Genomic DNA, 24,524 nt, shown 5'->3' with positions numbered 1-24,524 from the left:
AGATACTTACATATAATTATTTTCTTGAAGTGACTGGCTACTAGACACATACTTGGAAATTTCATAGGCAGATATGTAATAACAAAATACATAGTTTATCATAACTCCTGATCAAAAAAAAAATAATGTCAAAAATGTCTGTGGCATCGCAGCTCTTAAACGGATGAACCGATCTAGATAATTATTTTTATTTGTGTAGGTATTATGTAGCAAATATTTTCCTATTTTATATTAGCGTTAACATCTATTTGTCTATAAATTGCAGTCTTTTAATAACGCCATACTTACTATGCCAACTTAGGTATAGCAAAGCCTGCTTTGTTCCTATGTGGTTCTTGTAAGGGCCTTAAGGTTTTCAAACGATGTTGCCAAGCCCTTGGCCCTAAGGTTTCTGAAAGAAATGTCCGAGTGTTGGCGGCACCTCGGGCGTATTGCTTACAACGAGCAACGCCCTCTTTTCTTACAGTCGAGCAAATACACATATATTATTCTCTCTGTGGCTTTCAAAGTTGAGTTTTCTATATGGTCTGTTAGTATATTCAATATATAATAGAGATTTCATTCCATTTCCATTTCACCTGAGCATACATAAAATACGGCCCAATAAAATATGTTTTAGATCATAAAAAAACGTATGTTATGAATATACAAAAGGATAAAATTACATTCCAACGAGTTTCAATGAAAAAGAGATATGTATTGTATGGAAATATTTCCTGATACTGTCATGTAAATTAAGTGAAATTTAATGACTGCTGGAATTTAGGCAGCCTTTGTTGATTTTTATACTTTATTCAGTTGCTAGCTGATCCGCTTGTGGGTAGAATAACTGTGCAATATTTTTATTTTGATATCCATATGAAGCATTTAAAGCCACTATAAATATTGCCAGAGAGACATTTTGTGATGTATATAATTTACTTTTGACCATATTTGAACTATGATGACGTTACAGCCTAAACAGTAAACAGTACCTAAACGTCCACTTTTGGACGAAGGCCTCCACCTATCTATGCAATTTTTCCATTCTTACCACGCTGGGTAAGCGTGTTGATTAGCCTTACAGTGTAGTCATTTAATGGTAAAATTCTAACCAATCTAACGGCACAAAAAAAAAGACGGATATTCATATTTTGAGATCTAATTTACAATAGACATAATACAACCGACCTCAAGTATAATTCCCCCCAAAATATTATTTCTGTTAATTTTCCAAGCTTTCGTTCTTACAACAAAATTCATGAAACCCGCACTAAATTCCTAAGAGTTGCCACAAAGCAGTATACTTTTCTTTGTGAACGCTAAGCTTAGGCGGCTCGTTTCATGTGTTAATTAAGACCCTCTTTCCCTCTGGTCTGAAAGGGCCTTTGTCCGATTTCCAAGGAAAAGAATTAATGTGTCGTCTGAAGGGCCCGAGGCTTTCTTCTGTGATTGTTATAGGTTTATTGCTGGTAATTTTGGTCCTTCTGTACCGGTCTTTATAATATTTGTCAATGAGCTTTTTGAGGACGAAAATATGGGCAACAAGTGGTGTTTTATTTTATATTTAGGTGTATTCTGTAAAGAACTTAGAGTGGTGAATATAAAGATGGATCTAAAAATCTAGATAAAAAGGTCAAAATAAAACAACCAAAAAACTAAAGCATAATTTTATTAACATAATATAATTCAGCTTCTAAGCCAGTGTCTACTTAATCGCCCGTCATCATCGCCATGAATTCTGAAACAGTCGTTAAAGTAATGTTTGAATGTGTTTGTGCTCGCTTTTGCCGTTCAAAATGGCTTTTACTCGTTTTATTTTGGGTTCATGTGTGAAATACATAAGCAGGCTTTTGGAACTAGACTGGAGACTAAACTGTTATGCAACTATCGACCGATATTTGGGCGACGGTTTGAAGGTAATCTTGAATCCCATCAACCTGTTTAGTTGTTCTATACCTGGTCAGTGCAGACTATCCCCATACTGATTAAAAGTCCGATCACACTATCATCCAACTAAAAGTTTGCAGTCTACAAGGTCTATATGTTTTATCGTTTTATATTCGGTTCCGACCATGCGTTCAAAACTGACAATTGCGAACGATATCGTATGATTACTCGTCATTTTAGCTGAAATACACTGCTGGACAAAGGTCTCTCCCAAGGTTCACCATTTTGCTCGGTATTCACCTACCCACATCGACTGCTTCCCGATGACCTTGGCTAGATCGTCCATCTGTCTAGTAGGGGCCTGACCGCCGGCCACTCATGGTCGTCCCCTTGAATACAATCAGCTGATATTTAAGGGTAAATACTATGTAAAGCTTACCATCAAAGTCCACGGTACCAGAAGCGTCAGTGTCAATCTCAGCAATCATTTCGTTTAGCTGGTCAGGAGTTAGTTGTTCATCCAGAGCTGCCAGGATCTCTCGGAGACTTGAGGTCGGGATGTAGCCATTACCTGGAACATTAATTTTACTTTAGATAGAAGTGTTGGATTTGCCACCTTCTAATGATATTATGTACAGATATTTAATGGGCTGTATTACGCTTTATATTGAAATGAAATCGTTTATTTTGCAAGTTGGACATTACATCACTTTTACACGTCATTTTAAGAACGCTGAGGTCGGCATTTCCTAATGACTGATCCCTGAGAAGAAATGCCGAAACAAACTCAAGGTTCATACAAACAAACATGTTATAAATCAAATAATATTATGTGTGAGTGTCACACAATGTCCAGATTAGAATTGATATCTATTTATTTATTAAAGGGTTTACCAACACCTTCTGTGTAGATAAAGCTTAGAGTACAATATCTGTTATTACTAGAACTTACATAGTCGCCAATTACAGGTTAACCAACATACGCAAATTAATGATAGGATGTAAAAGTAGAAAATTATACAAATAAAGAAAACGCTCCTTAATAAAATGGTATCGTACTGTATCAAAGATAGATTGAGAATGTTTTGCTTAATACTCTACAGATTAAGGCGATTATCACACTGCCCCGCATGATGCAGCGTAGTGCGTGGATGCATTTTTTTCCGTTGCTTGTAAATATTTCCGTTTGTATGGAAAACAAGCATAGTCCAACACACTGAAAATGCACCCACGCGCGTTCATGCGGATTACGCACATACATGCGGAGAAACACGCACCAACGCGCGTAGGTGCGGGGCGAGACGCAAGGTATGGCACTCTGAATCCCGCAGTACCGCGCGTGATTTTGAATGGGCGTGACGTGTATATTTGAAAATGGAACTCGATGAGAGCCGCCATGCGTGAATATACAAAACGCACCTACGCGCGTGAGTGCGCAAAAAACCCGCACGATGATGCAGATCTGCACTCCCGCAGGAACGCGTGTAGTTGCGTCGACACGCAAGATGCAGCGTGATGCGGGGCAGTGTGAAGATCACCTAAGAGCACGCTGCAAACTTTTAGTCGGACGATTGTTTGATCGCATTGTCAGCTTACAGTTTAGTTTGCAGTGGGCATTTATCTAATCACTCTATACTTGGCACCCAAGTAATTCAACTTATTTTAGCGAGCATTTATTTGCAAACTCTTTTGAAATGCCTAAACATGTTTGTTCTATCTACAATGACCACTTCGATACCTCCCACGTAAGTTGTTGTAACCCACAATATGCATATTTTACGTTTTTACACGCTTTTTATTAGCTTCACCTGTATGTTTGTAGGTTTGTATGTTTGTATGTTTGTTTGTAACCGACTTCTTTGGGCGCGATTTTGACCCACTTTAAACGGCCAGATTTCGTTCAAACTTTGTAGATTTATTGAGGACCGATGACAATACACTAATTTGATAAAATTATTCCATTTTAACCGACTTCCCAAAAAGGAGGAGGTTACACATACACATCGATTACTCCGAGGTTTATAGACCGATTTACGTGATTCTTTTTTTGTTCGACTTGGAATAGCTGCCAGTTGGTCCCATATTCATCAGGTCAGGATCTGATGATGGAAACCCTGAGAAATCGAGGGCAACCTTCAAAACTTGTAGGCATACATAGGGTAAAAACTTGACACTTAGGTGTACGCCTAAAAGCACTATTCAACTGTGAAGATTTGGAGCTGACCTGATGATGGCGACCAGAGAGGGTCGAGGGAACTCGATAACTGAATATGTAAACTACCTCGTGTTTGGGCTTAAATTATTTGTATTGACAAGACCTTTGCAACAGTGAAGGTTTGGAGCTGACCTGATGATGGAGACCAGAGAAAATGGAGGGAACTCGACAACTGAATATGTAAACTACCTCGTGTTTGGGCTTAAATTATTCGTATTGACAAGACCTATGCAACAGTGAAGGTTTGGAGCTGACCTGATGATGGAGACCAGAGAAAGTCAAGGGAACTCGACAACTGAATATGTAAAATACCTCGTTTGGACTTATATTCTTTGTATTGATGAGAACTTCCCACTTGTATGGATAGTGACAACTATTCGTATCACTGAAAAGCTTTAAATAAATAACCTTTTTACAAAAAAATTAAACCGAGTTCCCAAAACACTAAAAAGCAAAAAAAAAAAATAATTTTAGGTGCATCGGCCTAGAAGTCGGTGGCAAAATTAACTTAGTAACATCCATTAGACACCGACTTCTAGGCTTTTCAATTTGCAAAATATGATCTTTGTTAATTTATATAATTTTCATCTATAGTCGATAAGGTAAGAAAATTAATTAAAATTTTCTAGAATTTTTCTCTACAGTCGATAAGGCAGGCCTCGATGTTAATTTTTATTTCCAATAATTATCTTTAGCCGTTTTCTCTAATATTGACAATTTTTTGTATACTAAAGAGAATTTTAATTCTACAAAACAAATAATAGTTTGAAAACAAACTAAAAAGTAGAAAATAAATAATAGTTTAAAAAAACTAAAAAACACGCTTTTTATAGAAAAACGAACTAAAAAATAGGATATAAATTTTAATGAATTTAAATTAAGAAAACAGTGTTAAAAATTTCAATGAATATAAATTAATAATAGTGTGAATACAAAAAAAATATTTAAAAAAAGCGTGGGGTGCTTTTTAAGATATTATCGAAATGAAAATCACTGTACTCATATCTGTCAATAAAATATTTATAACTATTGACACCATGCACCCCACGCTTTTTTTATTACACGCTTTTTATTAGCTTCACCTGTATGTTTGTAACCGACTTCTTTGGGCGCGATTTTGACCCACTTTAAACGGCCAGATTTCGTTCAAACTTTGTAGATTTATTGAGGACCGATGACAATACACTAATTTGATAAAATTATTCCATTTTTAACCGACTTCCCAAAAAGGAGGAGGTTACACATACACATCGATTACTCCGAGGTTTATAGACCGATTTACGTGATTTTTTTTTTGTTCGACTCGGAGAAGCTGCCAGTTGGTCCCATAGTCATCAGGTCAGGATCTGATGATGGAAACCCTGAGAAATCGAGGGCAACCTTCAAAAGTTGTAGGCATACATAGGGTAAAAACTTGACACTCAGGTGTACGCCTAAAAGCACTATTCAACTGTGAAGATTTGGAGCTGACTTGATGATGGAGACCAGAGAGGGTCGAGGGAACTCGACAACTGAATATGTAAACTACCTCGTGTTTGGGCTTAAATTATTTGTATTGACAAGACCTTTGCAACAGTGAAGGTTTGGAGCTGACCTGATGATGGAGACCAGAGAAAGTCGAGGGAACTCGACAACTGAATATGTAAACTACCTCGTGTTTGGGCTTAAATTATTTGTATTGACAAGACCTATGCAACAGTGAAGGTTTGGAGCTGACCTGATGATGGAGACCAGAGAAAGTCGAGGGAACTCGACAACTGAATATGTAAAATACCTCGTTTGGACTTATATTCTTTGTATTGATGAGAACTTCCCACTTGTATGGATAGTGACAACTATTCGTATCACTGAAATGCTTTAAATAAATAACCTTTTTACAAAAAATTTAAACCGACTTCCCAAAACACTAAAAAGCAAAAAAAAAAACTAATTTTAGGTGCATCGGCCTAGAAGTCGGTGGCAAAATTAACTTAGTAACATCCATTAGACACCGACTTCTAGGCTTTACAATTTGCAAAATATGATTTTTGTTAATTTATATAATTTTCATCTATAGTCGATAAGGCAGGACTCGACGTTAATTTTTATTTCCAATAAATTATCTTTAGCCGTTTTCTCTAATATTGACAATTTTTTGTATACTAAAGAGAATTTTAATTCTACAAAACAAATAATAGTTTTAAAACAAACTAAAAAGTAGAAAATAAATAATAGTTTAAAAAAACTAAAAAACACGCTTTTTATAGAAAAACGAACTAAAAAATAGAAAATAAATTTTAATGAATTTAAATTAAGAAAACAGTGTTAAAAATTTCAATGAATATAAATTAATAATAGTGTGAATACAAAAAAAAATATTTAAAAAAAGCGTGGGGTGCTTTTTAAGATATTATCGAAATGAAAATCACTGTACTCATATCTGTCAATAAAATATTTATAACTATTGACACCATGCACCCCACGCTTTTTTAAATATTTTTTTTAAACCAAACCGCCTATTTTTGCCTACTGTATGCGTTAAGAGTTAAAAAAAAAATTTAATTTTTTTTTTTAACTATATTTACCAGACGTATTAAGTTGTATCATTATTACAACGGCAGCGTGTAACATTGTATCTACCTCCGCAACGGTTTACGCGGGCGACGCGACGGCGCGGGGTGCGTTGCGCGCTCGCGCCGCGTATGTATGACATACGACAGTTCACGCCGGACTTCATGAAGAGTGGAGGTCGCGCGCCTATGATCGTCGATTTTTACGTAATTAATAATTTATAACGATATTTTAGAATTATGTAGTTTTATAACGACAACAATCTTAACTGTTTTAAAGATTACTTACAACAACTTACGTCGCTTAGAAGATACCAAATCAGCGTTGTATAATCACATACAACACTTTACGTTGTTGAATAATAACAAATTATATGTGAAGTAATACATACAACAGTTTACGTCTGAATTACATACACAAATAATTATTGGATGTTGACATAGTATATTTTACGTTGCGAAGATATTTCTTTTTTTAATGACATACAACAATATAAGTAAAGGGCTATTGAATAACACCGTGGATTTTAGTCAGTACAAGTCTGACAGTCCCTCCCGCTCTGCTCTGGATGCTTTTGATGATTTTACCACGCTCTAAAAATTTTTGATTTAAAGTTCTGATGATCATGGCCCGAATTTAGTTCAGTAATCAATAGATAATTATGAAATTACAGATTCTCCGTTGCCAGTTACTTTTAATGAATCTGAGATGAATGAATTAGCGAATATGATATCAGATGTTGACATTTTTGAAAATCTGGAGATAACAAACACTACAAATTCTAATGACTTCGTAATTCTTGAAACAGCTCATCCTTCACCTACCTGTAGCATTAATCATTTGGACTATGATTGTGACAATAACTTCTGCCCGTACTACATAGAAAAAGAAAAGCCTTTTTCCCAATCATGTTGGGGTCGGCTTCCAGTCTAACCGGATTCAGCTGAGTACCAGTGCTTTACAAGAAGCGACTGTCTATCTGACCTCCTCAACCCAGTTACCCGGGCAACCCGATACCCCTTGGTTAGACTGGTGTCAGACTTACTGGCTTCTGACTACAAGTAACGACTGCCAAGGATGTTCAATGACAGCCGGGACCTACAGTTTTAACGTGCCATCCGAAACACAGTCCATGGTGTCTGAGATATACTTAGAAAGTACATACAAACTTAGAAAAGTTGCATTGGTACTTGCCTGACCCGCGCCCTTATACTTGAGAGGTTGGTCCTTTACCCACTAGGCCACCACGACTTCGACCACACGACGAGAAAAAGAAAATTCATCAGTGTTGGATATTGTACCTCAACTATCAAAAAAAGCTACTTGCATAAAGTAGCTGTTCAACTCCACAAGCAAATAGTCCACCGTCCGTAATATCAAATAGTCCGCAATCTATAAACTTGATGGATCTTTGTAACAGTGGGCTTTACCCAGCTACATATCATGACTTCTTCAGGAGTCTGCCAGTTGTGGTAGCAACGCGTTCCAATAGTGAAACTTCTGATTCGGAGTAGTAGAGTTTCTTAAGTTTTTTTTTTTATTATTATGTATGTCTCTGCCAGACCTCGGGACTAAAGAGTCCCGGATTTTTGGGAGGCGAACGTGGGGCCGAAGCCAACACGCTGAAGCCCTTTTGAGACAACTTTAATGAAATGGTGACACAAAACCGACGATTATCCCTGTATACACTATAGAAATGTACTCAAGGACAATCCCCGGTTCTGTGCTAAACTATTGCTAACTATGGATGAAAACTACTTGAGCTATTGTGATGGGATGCTAATAGACTAGGAATGGGGAAACTACGGGAACTATGGTACCTGCCGATGACAATGTATTAAATACATGTAAAAATGGCAGGTGGAGACTCGCCACCTCACTTACTGGGCCCCCGGGAATCAGTCGCTAAATCGCAACAAGAGGTGCCAACACGCTGAAGCCCTTTTGAGACAACTTTAATGAAATGGCGACACAAAACCGACGATTATCCCTGTTTACTATATAAAAACGTACCCAAAGACAATCCCCGGTTCTGTGCTAAACTATTGCTAAATATGGAATAAAACTACTAGGGCTATTGTGACGGGATGCTAATGTAATGGACTGGGAATGGGGATAACTATGGGAACTATGGCACCTGCCGTTTTGTTTACGTAAAAATGGCAGGTGCGGACTCGCCAACTCACTTACTGGGCCCCCGGGAATCAGTCGCTAAATGGTAACAAGAGGGCAACAGTTACATGAGCGGCTGAAGGGTGAGGATACCTCGGCGGACTTTAAACGCAGATCACGCGCTCCCTGTGGGTCCAGCATCACCGGCCCACTCGCCACTTACCACGAGGCACCTACCCTCCGAGCAGAGCTGCTAACCCTGATCTAGCGAGGCGGGAGACCTATCTCCCGCCATGCTCCACTCCGGCAGGCCGGAGATGGGGGACAGTATACTCTCCCTGGAGCATTCGGATCTATAGCCCCGCGGGTTCGCTACTCCCCGTCATCCGCGTCTACAGTCAGTACTATTCTTATTTTAATACTTCGTTTTCAATTTATTTATTTTTTACTGTTTAAAGACTGTTGTGACAGGAGGTATCACACAGTATTTCATCGATACCTTATTTCTTTTTATGTTTAAGTAACTTTAACATAATATAGGTATCAAAGTTTTAATAAATAAAAGACTGGAATAATTAATCTTACTAATAATTAACCTAGAATCTTGATTGTTATTTGATATCAGAAGAAACTGTTTTTTTTAGATTTTTTAATTATGTTGCACTGTTACTATTTCAGAGTTACTTAAGAGGATTAAATATGGTTTTTTACTAAGCCCTAATTATATGGAAGTACACATACTGCCACAAAATATTAAATTTATATCAACGTACACTATAGTATTTAGCACATACAGTTAAATGCAAATATTGTTTTCCGCTGTAAATGGTTGTAAGTATCCTGTACAACATTTATGTAAGGTAACACTACAGTCTAGAATGTTGTATGAACAAAATCTCAAAAACTACAACTATTGAACAAAAAAATCGTAGGCAAACATTGAAAGCACTTTAAAATATATGTGTATGCAAAATTTGAAAAGAATATATTGAAGCAAGACAATTTGACGCGAGTGTTCCTCTTTAAAACGCTGTAGTGTAAAATTACAATTTTGAAGATACAACAACTTACGTGGGAGGTATCGACTTGAAAATTCATGAAATTGAAATAATTTACCCAGAAAAGAACCTTGTATGTCTGTCTGGTGACATTTGCGTGATGTCACCACGTAAATATTGTACAACGGCCCACTACGACCGATTGTTTTGACATTTTTGTAATAAGCGTCATCGTTGGAGATTTTCTTTGCTTTTTTCTTGAAAGAATTGTGTGGCATTTTCTGTAATTGTTTGGTTTTAGAATTTGTCTTTTGTTTTAATTTATGATTTAAGTTTTTGCTATGAATATTTGGTCACATACGCAAAGCGAAATTTACCTACTATTTTATTATATCTTAAACATTGAAGCAATATCTATTATTAAGGATTTTCTATGAAGGATTTTAAAAGTAAAAATATAATTTGTATTCTATTTGATATACTTTATTTATAATTTTGTTATTTTTATTTCAATCAAAAAGATATGAATTCATTTGTTGCAAAGCGAATGTTAACACGCGTATTTTATAGTTCTGCAAAATTATTTATAAATACTTTACTCTTATTCAAAAAAACTTTTTGATAAGTTGAAACACTTTTCAGATGAATCATGCAAAACTCGCTGACTTATAAATTTTATTCTAGTTGAAAAATCATTGAATTAAATAAAATATAGTTCTCTAATGAAGCAATTTATTTTGTACTAGACGTGACTTTCACTCAAAATATTTTGGCAACGCAGACACGCTAAATATTTATTTTTTTATCATTAGAAACATAAATTCTAGGTTTAATGACTTAGTTTTATATCTGATATCAAGATTTTTAAAGTACATGTAAATATTGAGAGGGTGTCCTTCAAAAAACCTATGGATCAAAATGACATAGATTACCTATTTACAAAAGTTGCTATGATAATGTTATACAAGCTAAGTCCTCTAATTATAAATTGAGTTCACAGTTTTTTATCAATAAATGAAGATAAAAATTCAATGCTATATTGACTGTCACGAAAGCGAAAATATAAATGCTGTCCTCGTGGTTTGGAAAATAATCAACTTTTAAAGAAGTGTATATAAAATGACCAAATCATTCTGAAAGAGGTAAAGATGATATATATAAATATATGATGAAAAGTTAAATAACTAATTTCATTTGAAATAATGGCGAATACATTTATGAAAATCAAGTCGAAAATATACACTTCAATTCATCATGTGAATTACCGAGCCATTTTGTATACTTATACCTCGCATTATATACAAAATATTAATTCCCTACTTTGTATAAATAATACGTAAACCAGACCTTGTTTCCGTAATATTTCGAATATAAATATCTTTTTAATACCCAAGTCGAGATTGTCGTTGCTTTTGATAGATGGGAGCTTAGTGTACGTACAGACTTCAAACTAAACAGTCGGCCGACTGTTGGAAATCATCATCCTCTGAGCCTTTTCCCAACTATGTTGGGGTCGGCTTCCAGTCTAACCGGATGGTGCTGAGTACCAGTGCTCTACAAGGAGCGGCGGCACTATCTGACCTCCTCAACGCAGTTACCCGGCCAACCCGATACCCGTTGGTTAGACTGGTGTCAGACTTACTGGCTTCTGACTACCCGTAACGACTGCCAAGGATATTCAATAACAGCCGGGACCTACAGTTTAACGTGCCATCCGAAACTCAGTCATTGGTGTCTAAGCTATATTTGACTGTTGGCCCGGTGTTCTTTTTTTTTAGAAAATCTTTAATTCAATCAAAGGTTTTAGTCGGTTTGATACCGTACAAATATCTGAGCTTTTCTACGTGTGTACTTCCATTCATCTTCATACTGATTTATAAGCCCAAACAAACTATCGGCCGTCTTAAAGTTGATAGTGTGCGCATACTCCGAAATTTATATCAAATGCAAAGTCTTAAGTCTGTTTATTAACGATATATACAGCTGAATATGACAGTTTTATGAAGACTTTATTAGATTATGTACTACGTAATAACATAAAGTGTAGACTCAGATTATATTAAAGTATCAAGTTAGATTAATATTATATTAATTCAATCTTTCAATTGCAAGTCTTTCAACTACTAATTATAATTTAATATATTTAATTATAATTCTCGTATTTTTATATTATTTTTGTACATAATATGATTCTTTAGGATTTAAATAAATAATAATATAATCATTAAAAGAAGGACTAATATTTTCACAGTGTGTCAGAATACTATGCTCATTATATTGGTTGTATAGATTTTTTTTTATTTTTCTACAACGATAATAAACGAAATGATGAATGATAAAAATTCAACATGATCGAAAAATGTATCAATCACACAACTTTCTGCTCAATTATTTTCACTGAGTTACTCCAATCAGAAGGTCTGTCAAAGTGTGCTAAATTCACGTTCAAAGTCAAACCATATATCACCGATTTTATATACATACCACGACAATACATAAAAAAACAACATAATTTACCACAAAACGCAACTAGTAGTACATAAATTCACATCTTTATCACTTTGGAACTCATCACGCGAATTACACTATAACGTTTTTACACTACTAATTCTTTCGTCGACAAATCGTAGGGGCTTTGGCGTTGATCCAAAGAATCGATCTACGGTTATTGCGAACAATTATTGCTGAAAACATACAGTGAACACCATAAATTGGATACAACTTGATTTATTGGCAAACCTGGGGATTTTCATGGTGATTAATGTTTGAATTTAATATTTTAATTTAATGTTTTTCATATTTTGTTGGGGGATTGGAGTTGATTTGTTGAAATGATTATGTTCTCACTATTAAGATGTTTCTGGTGGATTTTGAAGGAGTTATGTTAGGCAGTGAAGCGTCAATAAGTCACATTATTTATACATAGGTACATAACATTCCTACTTAGTATTTAGTAACATAAAGTCCTTTCATTGTAAGCTGTAGCTTCCAGGCGTGGTTTTACCCACTTCCTAAGATAATTACTTGTCTAACTCGGATAAAAAGTAGCTTATAGCCTTACTCAAATGCGCTGTCTAAGAGAGTGACTAATTCTTCAAATCATGCATAGCTCGTACAAGCAAAATAAACAAATTGTCAAAATGGAAAATCGAAGACGGTCCAAGATAAGCAAGAGAGAGAAAAAGACATTATCTTTATTGTATTCATTTCGTAGTAAAAATCTACGACTAGATATAAACCAAGCCAGCAAATATAAATTCTGAAGATGCAAATTCAAACAAACTTTTATATGACACAAATCTCTATCCACCTTTGTATAAAGGACGGTTCACAAACTCTATCGAACAATTTAAGACCAGCAAACTAAAATAGACTTTATCCCTAATAAATAAGGCCTACTTTCGTTCATAAACCTTCAACTTGAATATTAGCTTTCTTGTTACGAAAGTCGAAAAGTTTTCAATACAATTTCCATATGAAACAAGTACTTGTTTCAAGCAACGTTTTAAGTTTAACTAGTTTAATCCAGTTATGTCTGGTTTTAGCATACGAAAGCGCTAAACGGCTGCTCGTTATATTTTCTTTGAAGTATATTGATTGAAGTTTTTTTGTGCCCTAATAAGATTTTTTGGGCCTTGTAGGTTAGGAACATTCTCAAGGGTCGATCGAACATAAGGTTAAGCAATGACGCGCGGTCGTTCCGCTGATAGGTGACTAACTTTATGAGAGCTCATTCCTCCATCGGTTTCAGAAGGCACGTTTGATTGGTACATCCCGGCTCTCCTTAGAACATCTTTGTCAACCAGTTTGACAGCCAGTCCTACCAAGAAGTATCAGCTTTATGGGTTGAGGAGGTCAGATAGGCAGTCGCTCCTTGTAAAATACTGACACTCAGCTACATCCATCTAGACGGGAAGTCCGAACATAGTTGGAAAAAACTTTCATTACATTTCGTCTGAACCAATAAAAAATGTATCCCAAAAATCCTTAAAGTAATTACGGAGCCAAACACATAAACCAGATATAAATTAGGAAGTCAACGCGAAGAAATTTCAATTAAAATTTTAATGGAAGCCTCCAGACTTGAAGAGGAATTTGTTACAATAAATTTGTGAACATCTTCACGCTTGTAGCTTTCAGAGGGATGGTAGAAGTAGATACTGGTAATTTATTGGCAGGAATTCGTTCAGCGTATATTATCGTAACCACTATATCTATACTTATGTATCCCCTACATCTATACTAATATTACCTATAAAGAAGGAAAATTTTATTGTTTGTTTGTTTGCATTGAATAGCATCCGAAACTCCTTCATAAATAAAAAAATCACTGTTAAAAAGAGCGAAGCCCGGGTGAAATACGCTAGGCATATTTTATCCAGGTATGTAGACTTTCCCCCAGGACGCAAGTAAAACCACAACCAACAGCTAGTAAAATAAGAAACTTATACCTAAAATAACTTACCTTCTTTGTCGTATAGTCTGAAGGCTTCTTTCAGTTCCTTCTGTAGTTTCTCATCATCTTCTTCTAAAAAGTGGATGGCGACTCGGACGAAGGAATCGAAATTCAGCTTCCCACATGCTGGAAACGAATTAATTTAATTAGTTTTATTTATGAAATTATTCGCTGCATTTGCTGTGTTGGGTAATTGGTACCTTTTCAATTTGGAAAGTAAATTAGAAAATGATTTAATTACAAAAATTCCATTTGTTACCCCCTACACAAAACGATTTTCGCCATTGCGTGTCTGTTTGTACCACCGTAGCTCTGAAATGGGTGAACCGAGTTCGATGGGATTTATTAGATGAAAGGTGGTGTTTCAGCTGTAGTGACATATAGTCATAAAAATCTGCTCAGTCATTTTATGGTTAAAGCTATTTTGTCAACATGGCAGTAAAGATCTTTGATACATAATAGCAGAAAATATACCTAGTCGTTATAATTATAGTACAGATGGTCATAGTAATCTACGTACTTAACAAAACCATAAATTATTATCTAGCAATCTATTACGAGCCGCAACAAGACATAGACAAGGATTCAGAGATAATCCCTACTCTGTTGATCCAGGCTATTAAGAACTAAATGGTGTCATTACATAGCTATTAGTGCATTGGTATCAAGCAAGATAGGGTTACTGTGGTCAGCACTAAGTTAATTACATGAGTAAGTCATATACATTTCATTATAAACGTTTCTACAGTTTCATAAAAAAAAAACTTAAAATTACTATTATATGGCATCATCATCATAGCCTAGCCTAATTCCCACCTATGTTGAAGAAAGAAAGAAAGAAAGAAAGAAAGAAAACTTATTTATTGACACAAACCATACATACACATAGAAACAACAAAAAAAAAAACAAAATAAAAGAACAAAAGGTTGCGTCATACAAATTGTTGGGGTTAGCTTCAAAAAAATTGCTGTTAACCGGGAGTGTATCCAATAGGCTGGTAGAATTGCCTCATTATATGGCAATGCTTAGCCGTTGGCCGAGATAAAAGCTAGCTTTTGTGCTCTTTGAAGAGTCGAACAATCACTTTGCAATATGCTTAAAAAGTAATAGCAATAATCGTTGAGTAGTCAATTGCAATTAAAAGAACTTCTATAACCAAATATTCTAGGTACTTTTTCTTGCAAAGTCGGCCAACTGTGCTGGTGCGGTCAAGAGCTACTCTGCCTGACGCGTTCGTAAGAGCCAGTGCTAGGAAACTTCGTCTGCATGCTTTAAACTTGAGTTTGAATGCATGACAGTTGAAAATTTGAAAATATAGTTGCTGGTAAACTGCAAGATAATCTTCCAGTAATGTGTTAATCCTAAATCTTAAGCATGTATGTGGCAAAAGCATGCGAGATATAGACTTTTTTCTGTAACCTTACAGCTACGTGTACTGATCTCGTTAGTTTAATATCTTGATGCATAGCAAAATATAAAGCGTAAGTGCTTGCAATGCCAGTATATAACCTTTAGACGGCTGTGATACGAAGATGCTGTAGCTTTGGACTGTAGTTAAGGGTTGGGTCCCACATCCTAGCACTTAGTGTTGACATATTTATAAGTTATAAAATCAAAAGTAGCGTTTATCCTTGGTATGTCAGTACGGTTGTTTTGGTTTCTTCAGTAGGAAAGCTGACACATGGCGTGCCAGAAAACTCCGTCTTCAACTCTCCTCTTATTTTTGCAGTCTCCAAAATTTCATCGACCATCCTTACACTACGCCTTTTAGATAGGCAATACCTACAAATTTCCGATAAACGGCGATATTTGCCTAGACTACTAATTTGCCTAGGCGACTACTGCTCTGTAAATTGATTATCATCTTTCTGTCTATGACAAGAGCTAATTTTCACTTAGTGACTCATTCTTTCAAACGTATTTACGCTGTTACAGTGTCCATTCTGAAAAATGATAGCAAGAAGCATTTGCGCTACGGGAATGTGCTTAGCGCAATCCCGCCAATACTCGCACCGTACTAAACCCAAGACCATCTGAGCCGTCTCTAATTACTTTCCTAATGGCTGTTCATGTCACTTGAAATGTTATTCGCTGTTATACCACGTTAATTACGCTTTTGTTCCATGGACAAGCATCTGTTTTCTCATTACGATGACACGTGTCAAGATGACAGATTTTTATTTCAAAGATGAAGGTTTTTTTTATATGTGCAACATGTTTGACAGTTGCAAATGTCAAACGTGAAAATTATTCGTTATTAAATTAAACGTGAAATTCGAGTTGTTAAATGTTTTATTTTAAGTTCTTAATGAATATTAACGTACACGTTACATTAAAGAAAAATGTCAGTACCCCAGCAAAATTAAACATTAAAACTGTAAAAGAATAAAATAATTGGGGACAGTCTGGTATATCATACGAAATAAATAATTATGTACCTATTTGATTTGAATAATGAATACTCTTGTATATGAATACACTACGTGCCTTTCTTATAACCCAACAAATTATTGCTCAACAGCCTTTTTAATACGACCAAATCAGATAGTCTAACGAGGCTCAAGCGAATGGGCTCAAGGGCCATACTTTACAATTCGTCATCATAAAGGCGAGTTATTTTTCATAAAACCAAGAGTGCCATTCAAGATCACTCGTAATCTTTTTTTAAGTACGTATTTGTTGAAGAAAACCTCCGCTTGACCTTATGAAGATGATCCCTACTTGGTACAAAGCTGAGTAGCAAGAATTGGGCTTTTAATAAAGGTATTTTTTGTCCTGTTTTTGTCCTTAGTGACCGTTTGTTTCTAAGTGTATGTTATTGGAAGGGAAAAGGGTCGAGAACGGTCATTTCGTATTATGTGGTTATTTTTGATTAAATTACAATAATTATTAGAGTCCATGGCAATGATGTCTAGCAGACAAACTACTGTGCTTGTTATAATGCTGTAACTATTGAAAGTTGAACTTTTTGGAGATTAATCTAAGACTGTAGTAGATGATAAGTTGATCTACTTCATACATAGGTAAACATGTAATTGCACTTTTTACATGTCCGCATAAATGATACAGTCAAAAAGTTTGATTTTCGTTTGACCTTTAATAACACCATTCACCTTAACACAGCAAACATCCAGATACATTTCCAGAATTTTTGGCGCTCTATCCCCAATAAAAAGCACCTGACTTCTATTTCCATCGCGGCACATGGCGGCTTCTAATTGAAGTCGCGATGTCGTCTCGGAACAAATTGCCGTGACGAAGCGGACGGTGTGCACTAAAGTGACAGTTGACGGGGTATGCGTCGCAGGAGTAACCTCGTAACAATGTTTGGGCGTAAGGAATTTTGTGGAGTAATGAGTTGGGATTTTTATACATGTGTTTTTTTTTCTAAGATTCATTAAATGACCCCTCTCGCTATGGGTGCATGGTGAGAGAGTGTCAGACTCTTACTGATTAAAACCCATCATGTTCCTTATTAAACCTTTGATGTATTAGGGCTGTGGTAACTCTTTCGAACAATCCCGCAGTCCATAAAAAGTGTTCTGTTTTTCTTAAGGTTGAGGGTCAGTTACAGATTATGCTTTAGAATCTTTGCAAGGCATGGAAATCACATACAAAGTCATAACGAGATCAACACTAAATAGATGATTGAATATTTTAGTACGTTAAAAAGTTAAATTGATAGCACAAATAATATTGCTCAGTCACACGTTACGTTGGAATTTATTTTATAATCTCGCGGAATAAAATAGAATACATTAAACTCGAATTTGTCAAAATCAAAACGTGGGAGTGGCGATAAGTTTCGCGCAAACGATAATTTTTCAATTTTAAATTGTTCTTTATGTTGTACAGTGTATTGCAGAAAATACGGCCGATTGTCAGCAGGAAATAAAAATGTCAGCGCTCTGGATAAACTGTGAGTTCGCTTTGAAGGAAAACAGAACTATTTTCTGGACTTATCGTCGCGAACACATAAACTTCGCTCTTTAAAAGCGTTAAGACGAGATTAACTGGGGTTATTTCTGTTAAAGTAATTGTAGAACTGTTTTATGTTTACTTCAGAAATAGACTAATCTTTCAAATTGAAAATTGTCGGGTTGCAAATGTCTGATTATGTAGCTATTTTATGTTCTTCCTAAGAACCACTAGAGGCTACTATTGCCTAAGATTAATTAACTACAGAATTATCTTATTCTAATTGGTGAACACAATTAACGAAACATAACCGACTGCAGGTAAGTATGATTATTATACCAATTTATATTAAGAACACTTCACAAAACCATTCAGAAGTTTAGCATGTGTAAAGGGCATTAGGAGTTAGTGAAACTTAAAACCTCATTAGTTATTTACCTTCAGCGTCCTCGCTGTCCAGCATCCTATCAAGTTCAAGGTCATCATAGTTGTGTACCATAGTGTTGAGTATTGTCCGAACTTTCTCCTTCTCGATGCGGCCTTGCTTCTCCGAGTCGAACATGCTGAATGCACGCCGCAGCACTGTAGGACAGAAAAAAGGACAACATTTATTTCTGGAATGTATTTTATAAATTTGACAGAAATATAGACGCAAATAAACTATTTTTTTAACAACTTAAATACTATATACAAGTAAAATAAAAACGTATAGGTGTAAAAGAACATTTTAGGTGTCGATGTATTCCTCCGCATCACTATCCTCAGGAAACGTGCCCAGAAGACTTATTTAGATATTCGTTTTAATGAAAACACAACATAACATAAGTACATAAACCACAGTTTTAGAGTTTTTCCTATCTTTCTTCGGTAGAAAATAATTTTCCAAAGTCTTGACACTTCATAACGTTATCTTCAAAGAAAACGAACCTCTCGCTATCTAAAACGGACATCCTCAAAACAGCCACAAATTAGTTATTGATTTCACCCGTTAAAAGTTAAGCGACAAAAGTTACGGGTATTGAAAGCGTCTAAATTTCAAACGGCGCTCTGTGCGATCGGCGAACCCTTTGCCCTTTTAGTTCAAAGAGACCGGTATTTGCGGAAAAACGATAGGTACAACGTCACCACAAACTTTGTATTGGCGTATTTTGTTCCGATATCGGTAGCAAAATTAAATGGTTTTTGATATTTTTATTTTTAACATTAACTTTTGCCCATGTAATCGTGAAAAATTTGTCGTGCATGGGGAATAAAAGCCTATAGTAGGTTTTCTCAGTAAATGTAACATCTAAAATTGAAACAGTTTAGACCAGTTGCTCCAGTGGTTATGACTAAAATTCAGCTTCGTAAATGAATAGGTATGACTATGTTTTCAAAAAACCTTGTTACTCTACAAAAGTAACAATTCTACACATTTTGAATGTCCATAATACTTTAGGTATGAAACAATAAACGAAACACGTTTACGAATTCCAAGTATTCTGTCAGTTGTGGCTTTAAACTTTTTACGAACCTAACTCCGGCTCCGGCTTTGGCATTCTAAAGCCGAAACAATTTAAGAGCAAAGCGTTTTCGGTTTACACTTGTGGGAGAAAATATTTGGTCACTAGCGAGAAGAAAATAATATTCAGATTATTTATTAATGTGATAGAAGAAAAATGAATCATTGTAGCTAATAAATGAGTAATGCTATTCATCACCGCAAGTGTCAAAGCCACTTGGCACAGATGCAGATTTAGTCACCTTTTATATATGCTAACCGGTCAGAGTAATTGTTTATGTTATCCCAAAAATTAATAATAATTTATCACTGAACTTCTAATAAATAATCTATTACTGCAGCTGTTTTGATTAATACATTTTCTCAATTCATTAAATAAAACCATCATTTGTTACTATATTCATATCTATTAATCATCTGCTAATGTGACAAATATTACTCCAGAGTTTTCAAACATATTTATAAAATAAAATATTAATATTTAGCTCAGAGTCATTGAAATTCGATTTATCAAAAATCTGTTGTATAATACTGAAAGTGTTTTAGCAAGTGATAAATATTGTAGTTTTTACCCTTTTTTATTGGCCTCTAGTGTACACCAAATGAGTAATGTCGGCCGGGAGATTAAAATTGATTGCTTGTGGTCCCAAAAATCTAGTTTTACTGTTTTAAATCTCTGGACCGTTTTGTTTTTAAATTCTCTCTGGATTATTGGATGAAATAATTTATTTAGGCTTTGTTGGGCATTTTAGGTTTGAAACAAAAAGTGTTATTGATCACCGCTATGTTAGAATAATTGGTGTGGCGTATGTAAATAAAATTGCGGTATTATTTTAGGTTTTAAGATTTTTAGAAAATGATATGCTTTACCGTGTTTCGGAGGGAATGATAAACTAAAGATCCCAGCTTTCATTTGAACATCTTTGGCAGTCGTTTCAGATATTCAGAAGCCAGTAAGTCTGACAAAAAGTTTTACTTAAGGGTTCGCAACTGGGTTGAGGAAGTCCGATAGGCATTGCACCTTGTAAAACCCTTTGACTCAGCTGCATCCGGTTAAGCCCGGTTTCCACTGCGAAAGGGTAATGTGCGGAAAATGGTTAGGCGGAACGGACTCCTTTTTAATGAAAGAGGTTTGCGTTTCCACCAACGAAGAGTTGGTCATTTGATTTCCACTGCAAAATGAAACTCAGATAGAGAAATGAGCGGACTGAGCTGAACGGAAAATGAGAAATGAAAAACGAATAGATAATTTCCACAGAGAACGAGTTCAGTTGAAGTTTTGAGCTGGTTGTGTGTGTGGTCGTGTTGTTGCGATGTTATCGAGTGACTTTCTGTGTGGAAACGCTACTATGTAAATTGTAATTGCGAGTTGAGCGTAGTCCGTAAGTACTCCGCTCCGCCCCCTAGAACTGAGCGAGCTCATTTCTACTCTTTCTACACGCTCGGCTCTTTCCGTCCGACTATTTGTTGGTGGAAATATAAGTATGCAGTTTGCGTTTGCGAGTTTAACGAAGTCATTAATGGGTCCGTTCCGCTCGCGGTGGAAACCGGGCTTTAGACTGGATGCCGACCCCAACATATTTGGGTAAGGGCTAGGCTATAGGAAAATATTACTCTTTTCATATTACATCATTACTTCATGTTATCGTACAAAGTTTACTATAAGAAAATTACTTCCTTAACTGTCTAAACGTCAAACACAAGGCTTCTCAAACAGCGTAGAACGTAATGTTTACGTAAATAATTTCATGAACGATACGCTTGAAGTTATCATCATTAACCAGTTTACAGGCTGCTACCCTTATCAAGCGTCGGCAATCAGAAGTCGATCGGGGTCGTAAACTGATGGGGGAATATTGTTTATACTCAGGTATATACTTTAAATATAATTAAGAGGATTTTTTGTTGGTTTGTAGCCCGAAGGCTTTGAAGCTACTGAAGTGATTTGAAAAAATATTTCGTTACAGGAAAGTTATAACACTATCCTATAGTACATGATGAAAAAGGCTATATTTTGTTTAGGTACGAGTGGAAACGCGGGTGAAACCGTGGGTTAACAGCTAGTAACTCGAAAGTTTGTATGTAGGTAATGGATGGATGAATAGATGCTTGTTCATCTTTGACGCAAAAACATCTAAACGTCAGAACAGCACCATATAAAATAACCTTTGTCGACGTGAGGAGACAAACATGTCATACAAAATGTTATACGGAACATCGGTATTCTTGCTTCAGCCTTTTAAAACCTAAACGACATAAGCACAACTCCTTGCATCAGCAATGACGCTGTACAAACATAATTACATGGCAATTAAGCGCTGCAGCAAAATTAATGGCTGCTCGCTCTTCGCTGCATATCATGGACAAAACGTTCGCGACATTAACATTAAGCCAGGTCGTCGCTGGAAGGCGCTGGAAATTATAAAGCTGCTTTACGGGTGTAGACACGGGTTTTAATTGGCTCGTGAAACATGTCGTTTTATGGTGACGTTATGAATAAAATCTACGTATATGTGTGCGTGAGATGTGATATTGCAAATGCAGCACCATACCTTTGTAGAAAAAATCTTATTTTAATTCTCTAAATACGTACTGACTACTCTGTATAAAACATCTTAAGACATCTTGAAACTTTTAAATGAAAGAAACATGTAAAACTATGGTATATTTGAGAAAGACGTGTTTACCGTAGTCTATCCTGAGTTAATTACCTACTCCCGGACCCGGATAAAAAAAGGTTTATTTCCTTTCTTAGGTTCTAGACTACATATGTACGTATATATGTATGTCGACGTGAAAGCTCAGCAGACGGGAGAGCTAATTCTCGGAAAAATATTTTTCAGTATCAAGTATAAAAATACCTATCAGTTTAAATGAACAACAGGCATTTTATAACCCTAAGATTATACTTCTACAATGGACAAAGAGATATTTCAATTTAATATTCTAAAGACGTGGATTTTAATCCAACAATGTTGAACACAGCTGTCTGCCTGAAAAGGCTTGCAAAGATACTGAATGTCTCATTCAACATCGCATCATTGTTCTGCAGTTATAAAAGATCACCGAGAACATCTTTTTTTATCTTTTAAAGAAAGACTTGTCTATTTATTAGACGTGAACGTGTTCTCCATTTGGAAGTTTTAAAAACTTCGTTTCGCGAAGGTTTGCTTTTTATTTTTCTGTTTTGTAAAATGTCTCGTCCCTTTTGTAGGTTGTTCTTAATATTTATTTTTGTGAACTTTAGATATATTTAGCAAGATTGTTGCAGTGGCTTCACTCGAATTTTGAAAAGATCAGCCTTTTTATATTGTCCCACTGCAGACCACAGGCATCTTTTCATACAGAGAAGGAATGAGCGTTAATCACCATGCTTTTTTAAAGCGGATTGGAAATTCCAGACTTTTATATCCAGGCTTCCTTGAAAAAATTCTTCGACTTTACACAGTCATTGGTCAGTTATAATAATATTATAAACAAGGGTTAACTGAATAATTATGTATTAGGTTCAGCAGTGGACGGCGATTGGCTAATATGATGATCATCAAATTACTTTATGTTATATTTTTTACCGTCACGCGTTTCGCTTATCGCTTGCGCGAAAGACGAATAGGGGTGAAGTGAAACTTCTTTGTTTGATAAAGAAAAATATAAAATTGCAAAAGTTTTTACTATCTCGAATCTTCTTTAAGAGTTGCCAGAACTTTTGTATCGAGATAGGGGTTGAAGATGTTTCCAATTCATGTTATATTTGAATAAGTGCTTATTACATAGTTTTTTTTTTCAATGCGGGAATAAGAAAAAGGTCCAGGTATATGTACCTACACAAGTATAAGCTATTAATATTACTAAATAAGTACTTCCATTTTACAATAATTAAAAAAAAAATACTTTTGCTGGACTGAAAGCCGACCCCAACATAGTTGGGAAAAGGCTCGGAGGATATATAATTTAAAATACTTTAAGACTGATATTTTACCGAATACAAGACAGTTAAATACACCCTTGCTTTAACATTTTTATTCACAGTAAAGTATCATTTTGACGTTTTAAGTATCAATTAAAAATAATTGCTACTATTCATAAAAAAATAATGACTTTCAAAAGTATAATTTTAAATCGAAACAAATGAATAAATCCGAAATAAATAATGAAGTTAATTTGCAATAATTCTGTAGCCGATCTGTCCATATTTTACGGCTAGGCTGAATATATGCCTTCCGTGGCCAGAAGATAAAATAAAAATGGCGCTGAGAGTACTATGCGGCTTAGCAATTTGCTTCATGCATGCAATTTTGCATTTTATGTATTCTGAGAAATGAAATTTCAATTTAGGTAGAATATTTTTATAGCTGTGTCTTTATATTTTCTTCTTGATATGTTATTTTAGTGCTGCATATACAGAGATATGATGATATACCTATTATAATAATAATTTAAGTCCCATAATTTTGACACTTTATAACGGTGTATCTTTCAAGATTTTATAAGTATTGTAGTGTCGTCATTATACAAAAGTTTTTATTTTTAATTTTAATACCTAAGATGAAAGATCAGAAAAAAAATGAAATAACTTACTAATGATTTGTCCATCATCCCTTTGATCCTTTCTTCGGCTCTGAAACACGTAACAATATCTACAATTACTATAAAAATCATTATAGACTTTAAAAAATTATTATCTACCACAATAAAAAATAAATAAAAGGAGAACTTATTTTATTTTGATTAAAAAAGAACACACCATTTTGGAATTATTAAATGTCAAATGGAACTATTCAAAAATTCAAAAATAAGCGGGCTCTGGCCAACGCGCGCGGCGAGTACACAATACTGGCCGGTAAGAAGGAACACGTTCGAAATTTAAACGAGGTGTTACGAGCACAATGCTTGATCGGGACAAT

The 24,524-nt window shown here is 35.3% G+C and overlaps 2 protein-coding genes across 5 annotated transcripts in view; one reads left to right on the top strand and one right to left on the bottom strand.

The window, feature by feature from the left end:
- The window catches only part of LOC110382627 (calmodulin-A), a 220,964-nt gene that overhangs the window by 169,403 nt on the left and 27,037 nt on the right, over positions 1 to 24,524 (top strand). The window lies entirely within an intron of this gene.
- Positions 1,634 to 24,510, bottom strand: LOC110382671 (troponin C). Its single transcript, XM_021343342.3, has 6 exons — positions 24,365 to 24,510; positions 24,199 to 24,238; positions 18,558 to 18,701; positions 14,210 to 14,326; positions 2,309 to 2,440; positions 1,634 to 1,720 (listed from the first exon to the last, which is right to left on the bottom strand). Exons 1-6 carry the CDS (start codon positions 24,365 to 24,367, stop codon positions 1,692 to 1,694), a joined length of 465 nt encoding a protein of 154 aa, XP_021199017.1. The 5' UTR covers positions 24,368 to 24,510; the 3' UTR covers positions 1,634 to 1,691.

This window comes from Helicoverpa armigera, chromosome 8, assembly GCF_030705265.1.
Source record: "Helicoverpa armigera isolate CAAS_96S chromosome 8, ASM3070526v1, whole genome shotgun sequence".
Classification (NCBI taxonomy): domain Eukaryota; kingdom Metazoa; phylum Arthropoda; class Insecta; order Lepidoptera; family Noctuidae; genus Helicoverpa; species Helicoverpa armigera.
Note: the sequence above shows the minus strand (reverse complement) of the source record. Positions and strands in the feature narration are given on the sequence as shown.